At 53.7% G+C, this 12,791-nt stretch overlaps 1 protein-coding gene across 1 annotated transcript; it reads right to left on the reverse strand.

The window, feature by feature from the left end:
* Positions 1 to 4,487: 4,487 nt before the first annotated feature.
* Positions 4,488 to 8,490, reverse strand: LOC124697980 (probable glucuronosyltransferase Os03g0287800). The gene is made up of 3 exons (XM_047230508.1): positions 7,824 to 8,490; positions 6,020 to 6,317; positions 4,488 to 4,973 (listed from the first exon to the last, which is right to left on the reverse strand). The coding sequence occupies exons 1-3, from the start codon at positions 8,480 to 8,482 to the stop codon at positions 4,827 to 4,829; spliced, it is 1,104 nt and encodes a 367-aa protein (XP_047086464.1). The 5' UTR covers positions 8,483 to 8,490; the 3' UTR covers positions 4,488 to 4,826.
* Positions 8,491 to 12,791: the final 4,301 nt, after the last annotated feature.

The raw sequence follows: 12,791 nt of genomic DNA on the forward strand, positions 1-12,791 counted from the left end.
TAACCTGATTTATAAAATGTGCATCTTCCTACAGCTCTGGAGCGTCAAGGCAAAACCAGGAGACCGGGAGGACCTCAGACGGTTGACAAGCGAGCTGAGGGAGCTCTACGCCTCCGTGAGTCCAAGAAGCCAAAACTGAAGTCTGCGGCGTAATCCTGCTAGGTCTTCTTAGTGCGGTGGTTGTGGGGTGCCGCCCCCGGTGTGTTTTCGTTTCATGTTCGCTCTTCTTGGCTAAGCTGTATGCCGCAGCGGTTGTATGATACCTTGAACCTTGCTGGCTTTATTAATTTAAAGTCGGGCCCTCGCTGGCCTTTTATCTAAAAAAAAAACAATTATATGACACGAAACAAATGATTGTTCTTACCGGTTACCATATATTAATGTGCATGCTATTAAATTTCTTAAAAATTTAAGTACGCACAAAAGATAGTAAGAATGATAGTAAGGCTTGATTGATGTAGCCAAAAATTCTATACACATGCTCCATTATCTATATTAATTCACATTGTATTTGATATTGAACTTTTTTTCCTAAATTTTGGCGGGCGTGGCAACACGAGCTATTATGGTCTTGCAACAGATTATAAATTCTCCACTTATATGCCTACATCCAAACAAAGCTTTGGATCTCATCCGCCATCACTTTAATGGTCCATGAGAGTAATTCTTATTTATTGCTCACTACGATGCACACGCGACGATCTCATTTGGGCTGGCCCATTTAGCATTGAGTGACAACAACCTTAGAGGGGTTCTTATGAGGTTTTTGGTTTGTCGGTTTTGTGAACTTTCTAGAAGCTTCAAGTGTGGGTCTCTCTGGTTTTATTGCTTAGTTTGATTTTGTTGGTTTCGTTTTCTTTTATTTTTCCTTTTTTGTGCTTTTTTATTTTCTTCTTTCTACTTTCTCTTTTTGTTTTCCAATTTTTTTCCTTTCAAATTTTTACATTGTACATATTTAAAAACTATTTAAATTTGAAAATTATTCAAATGAGAAAATAGTTTAATGTTGAAAATTATTAAGATTTTGAAAATATTCTTTTTTAGAATTGTTTAGATTTTGAAAATGTTCAATTTGTGAAAATGTTCAGATTTTGAAAATTTTAAAATATGCACATTTGTTTAAAAAATAATTTCAGATTTAAAAATTCATGTTATGTGAACTTCGAGTGCCCATGAATAATGCGCTGACGCTATAGCGTCCCACGCTGAGCAATGCATAGGAGCCCCCCTTCATGAGCCACACCAAGTCCCTAACCGTTTTTTTCATAGTTTAAAATAGTCGGGCTATAGCCTCACTATAGCCTTTCTCGCATGGTGTAGCTAACTGCATTAGCCCGTTAAAAGGTGCCAAAGTTTTTAAATATCAAGCTATAACCGAGCTACATCTGTTTTGAAAGGCCGCGGCTATATCCTATAGTCGACTATTTAAAACATTAGTTTTTTTAGCCACGCGATGGCCCTACATGTGAAAAGGACAAGCCTGCTCATGTTTTTTTTAAGGGAAAAACAACACATTATTGAACTAAAACATTGTTCAAAATACAGAGACCATCAGGAGGTTCTATCAACCACACCCGACATCCAGAGTCAGCCATAATAGCCGATCTTGCTAGTCTATGAGCCTCGGCATTTGAGGCTCTATTCTCATGCCTAAAGGAGGACTCCACAAACGAAGTCTCCAGTGATTTTATTTTCTTTAGAACCATGCTATATCTATACGACCCAGCCTCCCAGCCTCCCGCACCCCAGCCTCCCAGCCCTAACCGCCGCCGCCACCGCCGGTAGCGCCGCCGGGGAAAAGACCCACGGGGCATGGCGGCGGCGGGGGCCTTTCCTCGTCGACGCATGGTGGACGGCGGCCGGATCTCCCCTCCTCGACGCATGGCGGACGCGCGGATGGGATGAGCGGCGGCGGCCTGCGCTGCGCCCCCTTCTCCCGTCGGCTCTCCCCTGGTGGATCGGCCGGCGCGGTTGGGATGGGCGGCGGCGGCCAGCGCTGCGGTCTCCCTCCTCCCGTCGTCTCCGCAGCACTCCGGCAGGGGCTGGTGGTGGGCGGCGGCCAGGCCCATGGCCTGCGCCAATTTCCCCCCGCCTCTCGCTGGTGAGTGGAGGCGATCTCGGGCTTCACCCGCGACACGAGGTCGCCCAGGGCAGCAGCCTTGGGTACGGCGGTGGAGGTGGCCCTCTGTTTCGCCGGGAGGGTCGGCCTGCGGTTGGTGGTGGTGGATCTATCGATCTATCACCGTGTTCCGGCAGCGAGATGGAGATGCATGGAAGCCGGGGACGGAGTCGCCGGTGGAGGGTTGGAGTGGCCATCCCGGGATGGTCGCCGACGTGGGGGTCCGACCTGAATAGAAGGCGGTGGTCCTAGGGTCTCTCTTGCGTGAAGAGGAAGACCTACCGGAGGCCTGGACTCGTGATCTATCCGGAGTGTAGAGTTCCGGAAGGCTCCGCCGACGAATGTAACAGTGCTTTTGCACGGAGTTTGCTCGGATCGGTGGTATTCGGTCGTGCGCACCCATGATTTTATTCCGACCGATTGGTTCCGGGAGGGAGCGGCGCGAAGCTCTTTTTCTGTGTTGACATCAAGTGACTATGGATCCATGATGAAAGTCGGAAGAAGAGAAGTTCATGAAGGCCGGAGGGGAGGACTAGCTAAGGGAGGTTCAAGTCTCCACGCTGTTGAGGGACTTGCTTGGTGTTCCGGGCTTCATAGCAGCGGTATGAAAGTGGGGGCGACAACACAGGTGAAGTTCAGAGTCCTACCTTTCAGGGTGAAAACCCAAGGTCTAGCCTTAACTGGTTGTGCCTGGCAATAACCATGTTGGAGGCATTGTTTTGAGAGCGGGGACTATCTTCAGGGTGAAAACCTAAGATCGTTGATCGGGCGACGATGGTGTTAGAGCATTGTTCCCTTCTTGGAGGCGTCGTTTTTGGAGAGTCCGTATTTCGGTGTTGTCTTGGCGGTGGATGTATTCGTTGTTGTTAGGTCCGAGATACTGTAGCGGGGCTTTTGTTTCTTAGTTTTCTTTTCTTTTTTTTTGGCTGTGTGCATCCGTAGTGCCATTAGGGTGGTGCGTTGTTGCAGAGGCTCGGTGTAATTGGTATCTTTTTGACATTAATATATTCCCTTTATCGAAAATCTTCCTGCAAATGGCTGCGCCATATCGTTCACTACCATCAGGCAATCAGTTGCCATGGTCACTCGCCGAAGCTGCAGGTCTTGAGCAAGTGTAAGAGCTTCTCTACAAGCCTGCTCATGTGCTCAATCTGTTAACTCATGAGCCGAGATCCATCACACCCGTTAAGGTTTCAACCTCTCGGCCCATTTATCGTCACCAGCACAGAACATATCAATGGGCTGGATACACGAGCTACCGTGGGCTAGTTTTTGCTGATGAGAAAGTTGAGTCGAGACAAGCGCATTGGCTCCCTTTTTGCTCAAAACAACCCCATGTGCAAGAAGCTATCACTGAAACGCAAACACAACGAGCCATGAGCCATCTATCCATGTGCAATGTGAAACTAGAAAACCGACTCCCCTGTTTGCCAGCTGCATGTCTGGTCTGCACGCTGTCTCAGCTTCAGTTAGGCACCCGAAGACTGAGATGTTTAGAGTTCAGTTCAGACTAGGCATACACGGCAGCTGGCTAACAGGGACATGCAGAGGTTCAGACAGCAGATCAACTAAACCATGTTTGGAAAATATCTCCTTAGCAAACCAGAAAAAATTTAATTCCAGATGGTGCAGTTCCTTGCTGTTTTGTGTTTCTCTGACGTGCAGGGACAGAGAAACCATAGTGTAGCACTAGTTTCCTGTACTGCAGTCTCCTTGGTCCTTGTTAGTGTGGCAGAAAGGGTCTTGTTGGTCCTTGCAGTACAGACGACACTGCACATGCTTTAAGCGTAAGTTCTGCAGATGATAACCAACCAACAAGGTCGTAGGACAAATCAGTAGCAGTATCAGCGGAACAGATAACCTGGAAAAGATGGTCATGAAACAGACACAGATAACTGTTCCACTAACCCTACATCTACACGACTGACTAGCTACGTTACATAATGGTTGGTGTTCAAACGAGAGACATGCGTATCGTCAGGGGCGCACGCTGATTACAGGTGGACTGTCTGTTCGAAGCTTCCTTTTTTTCTTTTTCAAAAAGGAGGTGCTGTCTACTCGTCCACTGCGTTTTCCTATTGCCTGAAGAACCGGCTTAGTACTTAGTTTAATGGGAAATCTGCGCACGATCGCGATGTGCCAACAGCAGGGAAGGTGCTCGATGGAGACCCCTGTGTACGTCTTGGTGAATGGTTTCAGCCTTTCAGGGGCCACCTAGCTAGCTAGAACATGGCCGCCTAGGTTTGTGTGTGTCGCAAGCATGTTTGTACATTTGTCCCCAGCAAGATTTTCTTTGCAAATTGAGTAAACTTTGGTAACTTATGAGACAGAAATATCTGAAGTGCCTTTATGAAGATTTTCTTGCAAATAGACGGCTATAACTTGCGCTCTATTCATTCCAGTCTTGAGAGACAGTTCAAGGGGTGTTATGTAAGGACCTAAACCCTCTCGAAAAAAAAGGAAGAGAAGAAGAGGAGAAGATTATACATATATCACATTTGTTGAAGGAAAAAAGTAAAAGAAAAAGATGTACAATATGGTGATATTTCCTGGGGAGATACATGTTGATCCATCCCCTGTAAAAACCAAAACTTTCCTTTCCTTTCGTTGCAGCAGCTAGTAGCAGTAAAGCCAACACCTTGCCGGTGTGATCGACCTTGCTCTGTTTCATCCGTTCTCTTCTATGTATAATAACTGTCCCTCCATTCTACCTCCTGTTGTTGTTCCCCGGAGTTTGCCGCGAGGAGGAAGGCGTGTCGACGCGCCACACCATGATCTCGGAGCAGTCGGAAGGGATGCCCTTCACCTTGCTGTAATCCTCCGTCACAACTTGCTGTACGAACCTGATGGAGTCCTGAGAAACAGTTGATGATACACGTTAGGGTCTGGCAAAAAGTGTGGAACAAGCATGTAACTCATCATAGTATTGGCAATGCAGCAACAATGAGCGTTCATGGCAGCTCAAACGAGACGACCTCCGACGCATGATTGCTCATAGCAACTAGCAAGGGGCTGTTTGCTTTAGTGGTTAGGGTGATGATAGATGAAACAGTCAGCTGCACACCTAAAAGAAGCGCTTGTTTTTGTAAAGAAGCGCCAAGGGTACGGCTGCTGCTGCTACCTGCTGTTGTCGCTAACCACCAACACCAAGTGTGGCTTGCCTTGCACTGGAGCTCATCATGCATGGGTGTACCAAATCCTACTCAGCCACGGGGCCGGGCCCTCCCACCAAATCACCCCACCGCGCCGCACCGGATTAGTAGTTTAAATCAAAGCGCGATCCCCCGTCCGATTTCGCGTTTGCAATGCTGTATCACAGATTCGACCCATTTCTGTCGTCGATTGCTTGGATCTCCATTTGAGAGGAGGAATTAACAATAGGGTTTGATTTGCAGACGAAACGAGGGCACCGACTCCACCGATCTTTATGCGGGAATGAGGGAATGGGCCAGGGCGGCGATCATGGAGCCGCGGGGGTTGACAAGGATTTGACCGGCGACAGATGGGCCACGAGACGCGCGGAGGCATAGCTGTAGCACATGCACGATCAACAGCCTCGCTCTAGCTCGCTCGCTACCTGACAGGGCAAGACGCCGCTTTCATGGCGGGAAAATTGCCTAACCGTAACCACGCGTCGACATCGCTGTGCCGCGCGAAAGGCCCGTATGAATGCTCGCTGTTCCGGGCACGCATGGCGACGCCGAGCCAGCCGGCGAGCGAGGAAGTACACTACAGTAGCGTAGCGTGTGCTAGTACTCAGCTGATACTCTACGATGCATGGCAACGGCGAGCTAGGAAGTACAGAAGTGTGTGCCACTACTCAGATACTCTACGATACGCGTACAGAAGTAGTTGGTGCGCAATGAAGAAGGGGTTGCTGATATGATATGGTTGACTGACCTGTGACTTGTCGGGCTCGGAGGTCGGGTACCGCCCCCACCGCTCGGGGTCCCAGAGCACGGAGCTGTTGAAGGCGAATCCGTGCACGTCGATCTCCGGCGTCGACGACGGCCTCGCCGCGCCGGCGCCGGCTGGGGCGCCTCCCGTGGGTGTGGCCTGGCCCGTGCTGACGGTGGTGCTGCTGCTGAGGTCCCTGGAGAACCAGCCGATGACCTTGGACGCGCTGCACGCGGGGCCCTGGACCAGCACCTTCCGCTCGCCCCGCGACATCCTCGCCACCGGCCACGCGCCGAACGTGCTGAAAAATTAACATTCTGGGTTAAAGTTCTCGCGTCAATTAGTGCAAAAAGCATGCATGGATAGATGGCTGTGTCTAAAAAGCGTAGTAATACAAAGTTGTCAATCTTCTCAAAAAAACACACAAAGTTGGTAGGAGTACTGTAATTAAGCTGATTGTCCATGTCAAGTTGCCGCCACGGCACGCAGCAGCAGCAGCAGCTAGAGCATTGCTAAATGGGGCACAGTTAGGTGCTTAAGCATGCGTTGCCTGCAGACCGAAGTGGCAGTTTCTGCATACCAAGCCATGCGACCCACAAGCATTACCAGAAAAACCTTGTGCTTAATTAATTATTGTTAGGCGCGGGTCGATCTCTGACAGCAGTTTGCAGTTTGGACTATACTGAAAACTGCATATTGGACACATGCAGAGAACTGTGCAAACCGACTAGCGTGACGCGAACACAAGCATGCCGCTAATGCGAAGGCCAGCTAGGCAAAGGGGAAGGGACTTGGCTAAGAATACATACGCTCAACAGAACCCCGTGCCGTGTACGTACCGCGTACTGGCGCTCGGCTTTGCTGGACCAGAAGGAGTATGGTGAAGCTTGTTTGTACGCGTGCGTCGGTTCAGACGTCGTGCGTGATTTTCAGTCACGAACTGACGACTCAGACACTTTCAGGAGCCTCTATTTGGATTCGGATTTGGAGTCCGGCGATGATCGCATGCGATCGGCAGGAGCGGCGGAGCGCCCACCGTCCGCGAGATAGATAGCTATCCCCACGCTTGTATTGTATCCCTGTCAGGTCCGGTGGGTAGGACACTGCCCTCAGCTTCAGGTCCTGAGCAAAGGACACCGCTAGCTCACCTACGCCGTCGGTTGAGGGGCGCCAATCATGCTTCTAACGACACGTTTGGGCGTCTCCTCTATCTATCCTACGCGCGCACCACCAACACACACACCTTGGTGATGCCATTGGCAGCCATGCCGGAACAAGACCGTTAGGTCCCGCTACTTGCAGTAAAATATTGATCAGCAAAAACAAAGCAAAAAAAAGAGCTGCCCAACAACAGGGCAGCTGCTTGAACGCCTTTGGTCCCGGAGATCCTAATGGCACAGCCTGACAGAGAAAAGAATGTGTAGCAGAGAGATAAAAACGACCCTTTAATGGCGGAGGGTGACCTCCTCACATGGGTCGGGATAATTGCAGCCTCCCTCGCCGGCGATTAAACTAGCCCTGGGCAGGACGCCATCCAGGTAGGGCGTGAGCTGTACCGCTCTGGGCGAGAGCGGCGGCGGGCTTGCAACTAGCACGGCCTGCTAGCGTGTGAGCCTTTGTGCGCTAGCGGTAAGTTACCGCGTGCTTTTCTTTGCTCAGAAAGTCCAAGACGAACGACTTTTGTTTTTGCCCCAGTCAAATATCGGCAGAAGATTTTCTTTTCACTCTGCTAGCTAGCTGGGATGAATGCGACGGTGATGAATGCGAGCACGCAGGGCATAGAATCGAATGGAATGAAGAACGGTACCTGATCTGGCGAATCTGGTCGAAGAAGCGGAGCTGGAAGACGTCGCCGAGCCCCGCGAAGTGGACGACGCCCGCGAGCCGGTGCCGCTCGATGTGCTCGAGCGCCGCGTTGCGCTGGTGGTGCCGCTCCTTCCCCGCGGCCACCTCGGCGGCGGTGAAGTTGTCCTTGTAGGTCAGGTGGCGGTAGAGCAGCCCCGTGTCGCGGAGCAGCCGCGCGGTGGCGGGAACGTCGGGGGTGGCCTCCACCACCACCCACAGCAGCGGCGGCGGGACCAGCCTGAGCGCGTGCGCCATCCGGGTCAGCATGGCCGCGCGCTCGCCGTTAGCCGTCGGGGTCGACTCCGTCGTGGTCACCACCACCAGCAGCGGCCGCGGGGTCGCCGCTTCCGCCGCTGCGCCGCCGTGCGACAGCAGGGTCCGGTTGTTGCTCCCCGCTGAGTGCTGCGTCCGCAGCAGGTGGCTGCTCTCCACCGCGAGCCCACCCGCGCCGGCGACGGGCGCGGCGGAGCGCCAGTCGGAGACGGAGGAGGGCGCGAAGCCGGTGAAGAAGCCCATCACGAAGCACAGGCTGGAATGCAGCAGCGCCTTCTTCCACAGCTGCGACCCGCCGGAGCCCTTCTTCGGCCGACCGCCGGCGTGGTCCAGCGCGGCGGAACCCATCAGAAGCACCACCGACGATGATCTCCCTCGCGCTCGAAAGAGCCGAGCGTCGCGTCGGGCCGTGTCTGTCTGCCTGTTGAAGGCTAGCGAGCGAGCGCGCGCGGGCGTGCAGCTGTCTAATTGTGGCCGAGTTCGGCGGCAGCGGTGGAGATGAAGTGAGCCAGTGGGGAGGCGGATTTGGCAGCGGTGGTGGGTTTAAAAAGGGCGGGAGGTGGCAAGGAAAGGTAGAGGACGAAGCGGCAAGACGCCTTGTCTGCGTCACCCTTTTTGCCTTCTTTCTCCGGGACGACGATCGGCAGCTAGCTAGCTATATCATCACCGATCATGAATCATGATGATTAGGTGGCGCGCGCGCGAGGGAGATGGATTTTATTTTAGTGACGCACTGATATGCGCTCGCGCGCACACGGTGCACCAACCAGACCCACCCCAAAGTAAGCACTTTCGTCCTCGTCGCAACCCTAGTGTGGCCTGCCGCGTACGTGGGTGTCCGGATGCCCTGACGCCTACGTAGTACGTACTCGTGCGAAACACACCGCCTACGAGTGCGCTACAGCTAGCTACGGCCAAAATGGATGGTCCGGATTAAATCACACACCACCATAGGTTCAGCTAAAAGATCAACACACATATCATGCTCTTTGTCCCTTATATCTCACGTTTACAACCCCCCTCCACCCCTTGCGGGGCGGCGCCGCGCCGCCCGGGATCCCGTCGCCAACCACTCCAACGTCCCAACCCTCTTTCCTTCATCCGTCACCGCCGAAGGTGTCCCCGGCAAAAGGCTGCGCGGAGTGGCGGCGGCGAGGCACCTGCAAGGAGCGGGCAGGGATGCGAGGTGGCGCGCACCCCCACCTCTGCAAACGCTATGATGCGTGGTGGCGGCGGCCGGAGGCAACGACGCCCAACGGAGCTGCCACATCATTTAGGCGTTGGGCCAGCGGGCTCGGACATGACTACGACGGCTTCCTCCTCCTCCGGAGGTAGACGACCATGTTGAGATCTGGTGCGGGGGATCTTGGGATCCCACACCGACCTCCGGTGGTGAAGATCCAGGCAACGAGGAGCTTAGGGTGATGGGGCAGCCGGTGAAAACCGCGCTTCCACCTCGGTCTTGGCAGATGATGGCGGTGTTGCTTAGCGTCTTACATTTTCAAAGGCGTCGTCTTTATTTGTCTCTTCACTACACTCGGCAAGTTGAGGATGCACATCTGCCGGTGAAAACCGTGCTCTCACTATGGTAATGGCGGCGATGGGGACGTTACGCGTCGTTACCTTTATGAAGGCATATCTATCGTAGCCTGCGTCTACTCACTTGTGCTGCTCTAGGGGAAACCCAGATTTAGGTCTCCTGGATCGGACAATGGTGGGGCTATCTATGATGTTCTACCTCTTGGGGCGTCGTTCCTGGAGTAGATGTTGGATGGTGGCGGAGTCTCGAAGGCGTGGCGCATCGGGATATCGGCGACTGACGCGGGATGATAGACGCGCCCAGGATGGTGGAGATGTACGACGTCAAGGTGGCATCGACGGCATGCCTGTTAAGGTCAATGCGTTGATTCTTCCTGGAGACGGGTTCGCGGAAGACGGCAGAGGTGATTTCTCTGGCCCGTGCAATGATGCCCGCTGAGGGTTTGCTTGACTGGTTGTGCTTCTCATCCATCAATGGGAGTGTTGGACAGACATTCGGCTTTTTAAATGATGTGCGTTAGTGTTAGAGGAAGGCACACAATCATGTTCTTGGTCACCCTCTCCACGAGTCTTGTAGATATAGCGAGTTGTCGCTAAGAAGATGGCTTGAAGTAGATCTTTGTATTTCTCTTGCAATCTTTTGTTGAATAATTTAATAAAAAAGCTATGTTGCTTGATCGACTCTACACTTGGTAGAACAAACGTGATACGCCTATCTTCGCTCGCTTACATCGTGCCATGTTCAACCAAGCCTGGAACCTCGCCCTCCCCAACTCCTTCCTCTCCTCCCTCCCCCGCCCTACTTCCGACCATGTTCCCTGCTGGTTTCTGCCTCTACAAAGACCCCGCGTGCGACCTGTTTTCACTTCGAAAACTCGTGGCTTCTCAACCCTCTTTCCCTCCTCTCCACTCTTCTTACCTGGGACAATCCCCCGATCGTCGCTGACGCCACCAATGACTTTGCAGGTCGCCTCAAAGTCTTCCACAACGCTGCCAAGGTTTGGAAACGGTCCCACCTTTTCAACCCCAAGTTCCAAAATAATTGTTCCTTTGTGATCGACTTGCTTGATTTGTTCGAAGAATCTCGGCCTATGTCGGCCGGCGAGCTTTCGCTGTGTGTGCTCTGTAGGTCCACGCTGGAGCGCCTCATCCTCGAGCACGCCGCCCACTGGAAGCAACGGGGTAAATTCAACGGTGATCGAAGGCGACGAGAACACGCGCTTCTTCCGTGCCCGCGCCTCGCAGAGGATGCGTCGCAACTCCATCCGTGCCCTCGAGATTGATGGCGCGGTTGTTGTCTCCCACAACGCCAAGGCCGTCGCGCTCCATTCCTTCTATGGCAACCTGCTCGGGTGCTCCTCCGACACTGCATGGGCGTTTGACGTCACCAAGCTCTACGTCGGCTGCGCGAGGGTGGGTGGCGACATACTTGTTGGGCCTTTTTCGACCCACGAGGTGGAAAGTGCGTTGCTATCGCTGGACCGCTCTAGCACTCCAGGGCCTTATGGGCTTGGGCCTGGCTTCTACCGTGCGGCGTGGGACATGGTCCACCCCGGCCTGCTCCGCCTGTTTGAAAGTTTCCACTCCCGTACCATCGACCTCGAGAGGATCAACCGCTCCCATGTGATGCTGCTACCAAAAACTCCGGGCATCCTCTCTCTGGGCTTGTTTCGGCCGGTGTCTCTCAAAAACTGCAACGTCAAAAGCTTGTGCAAGGCGCTCTCGGTGCGGCTCCAGCGAAAAATTGGCAAGCTCATTGATGTCGACCTAACCGGGTTCCACGCCGGCAGAAGCATCATTAAAAATTTCGTCTACGCGACGGAGCTCGTGCAAACCTGCTTTCGCCGTCAAGCTCCCTACGTCGTTCTCAAGCTTGACTTTGCCAAGGCGTTCGACTTTGTGAGCCGGGCTATCTTGTGCAAGGTGATGCTTGCTCGCGGCTTCCCGGTGCTCTGGTGCGACTGGATGGATGACATCTTCACCTCCTCGCGCTCCTCCATCCTCCTCAACGGGATCCTTGGAAAATGGATCAAGATCATGCGTTGCATGTGGCAGGGTGACCTACTGTCCCCGTACATGTTCCTACTCGTGGCGGATGTGTTGCATCGGCTTGTGCAGCGTGACGAGACGCTCCAACACCCCATCGTCGATGGTGCCCCTGCCTCGTTCTCCAGTACGCTCACGACACGCTCATCATTCTCTACGCGGACGCCGTTGCGGCTCGTCGCCTTCGCCTGCTACTCGAACAGTTCGGTGCCGCCACTGGGCTCGTCATTAACTTCCAGAAGAGCATGCTCGTGCCTATGCACGTCCATCCACTGGTGCTGGCGGAGATCCAGGACGATCTGCGATGCCGGGTTGAGGGGTTTCCGCAAACTTACCTCGGTTTGCCGCCCTCCACCGAGAAGCTTCGTCGCCTCGCAGCTTTCACGCCGCTCATCGCCAATGTGGACAAGTACCTCTCGGGATGGCGTTCCCTCCTTCTCTCTCCTGGTGGTCGGCTCGTTCCGCTGAATGCTGTCTTTGACACGCTCCCCACATGGGCGCGATGGAGCTCCCTCCTAGTGTTGTCGCTGCCCTCGACAAGCTCTACCATGCTTTCCTCTGGGCTGCCACCGATCATGTCTCCGGCGCCAAATGTCTCGTGGCGTGGGAGTGGGTTTGTCGCTCCAAGGAAGAGGGCGGCCTCGGCGTTCGCTCGCTGCGCGTGCAGAACTCCTGCCTCCTGACCATGCTGCTCCACCGGCTCCATTCTGCCCCCGACGAGTCATGGCCGCGTTGGGTCTGGGCTAGCCTAGCTAGCCTGCCTCTTGCTGATGATGGTTGATCTTTTGCTCTCTGGATCCCACTGGGCATCCCTGCTTCGCCTCCTTCCCCTCCACGGCGACATATCGCGTGTGCAGCTCGGGGACGGTGAGCGGACGTCCTTCTGGCATGATCACTGGACCCCCCTTGGGGATCCTTGTTACCATCATGCCGGAGTTGTTCTCCCATTGCACGGCGCCCTCGTCCTTGGACCAGCAAGTCCTTGACGCCTGCGTGCCTGCGTCAACTCGCTCCCCGTGGCTCGTCTTTCGAGAATGGCCACCAATCAGCGTGTTGCGCTTCTTCCTCTTCT

Source organism: Lolium rigidum, chromosome 3, assembly GCF_022539505.1.
Source record: "Lolium rigidum isolate FL_2022 chromosome 3, APGP_CSIRO_Lrig_0.1, whole genome shotgun sequence".
NCBI lineage: Eukaryota > Viridiplantae > Streptophyta > Magnoliopsida > Poales > Poaceae > Lolium > Lolium rigidum.

Excerpts from the sequence above, each read along its gene's own strand:
- LOC124697980 (XM_047230508.1), bottom strand. The coding sequence starts at position 8,482 with ATGGGTTCCGCCGCGCTGGACCACGCCGGCGGTCGGCCGAAGAAGGGC. Across the intron at positions 6,318-7,823 it reads GACCAGATTCGCCAGATCAG|CACGTTCGGCGCGTGGCCGG; the intron begins GTACCGTTCTTC and ends TTAATTTTTCAG. Across the intron at positions 4,974-6,019 it reads CCGAGCCCGACAAGTCACAG|GACTCCATCAGGTTCGTACA; the intron begins GTCAGTCAACCA and ends ACTGTTTCTCAG.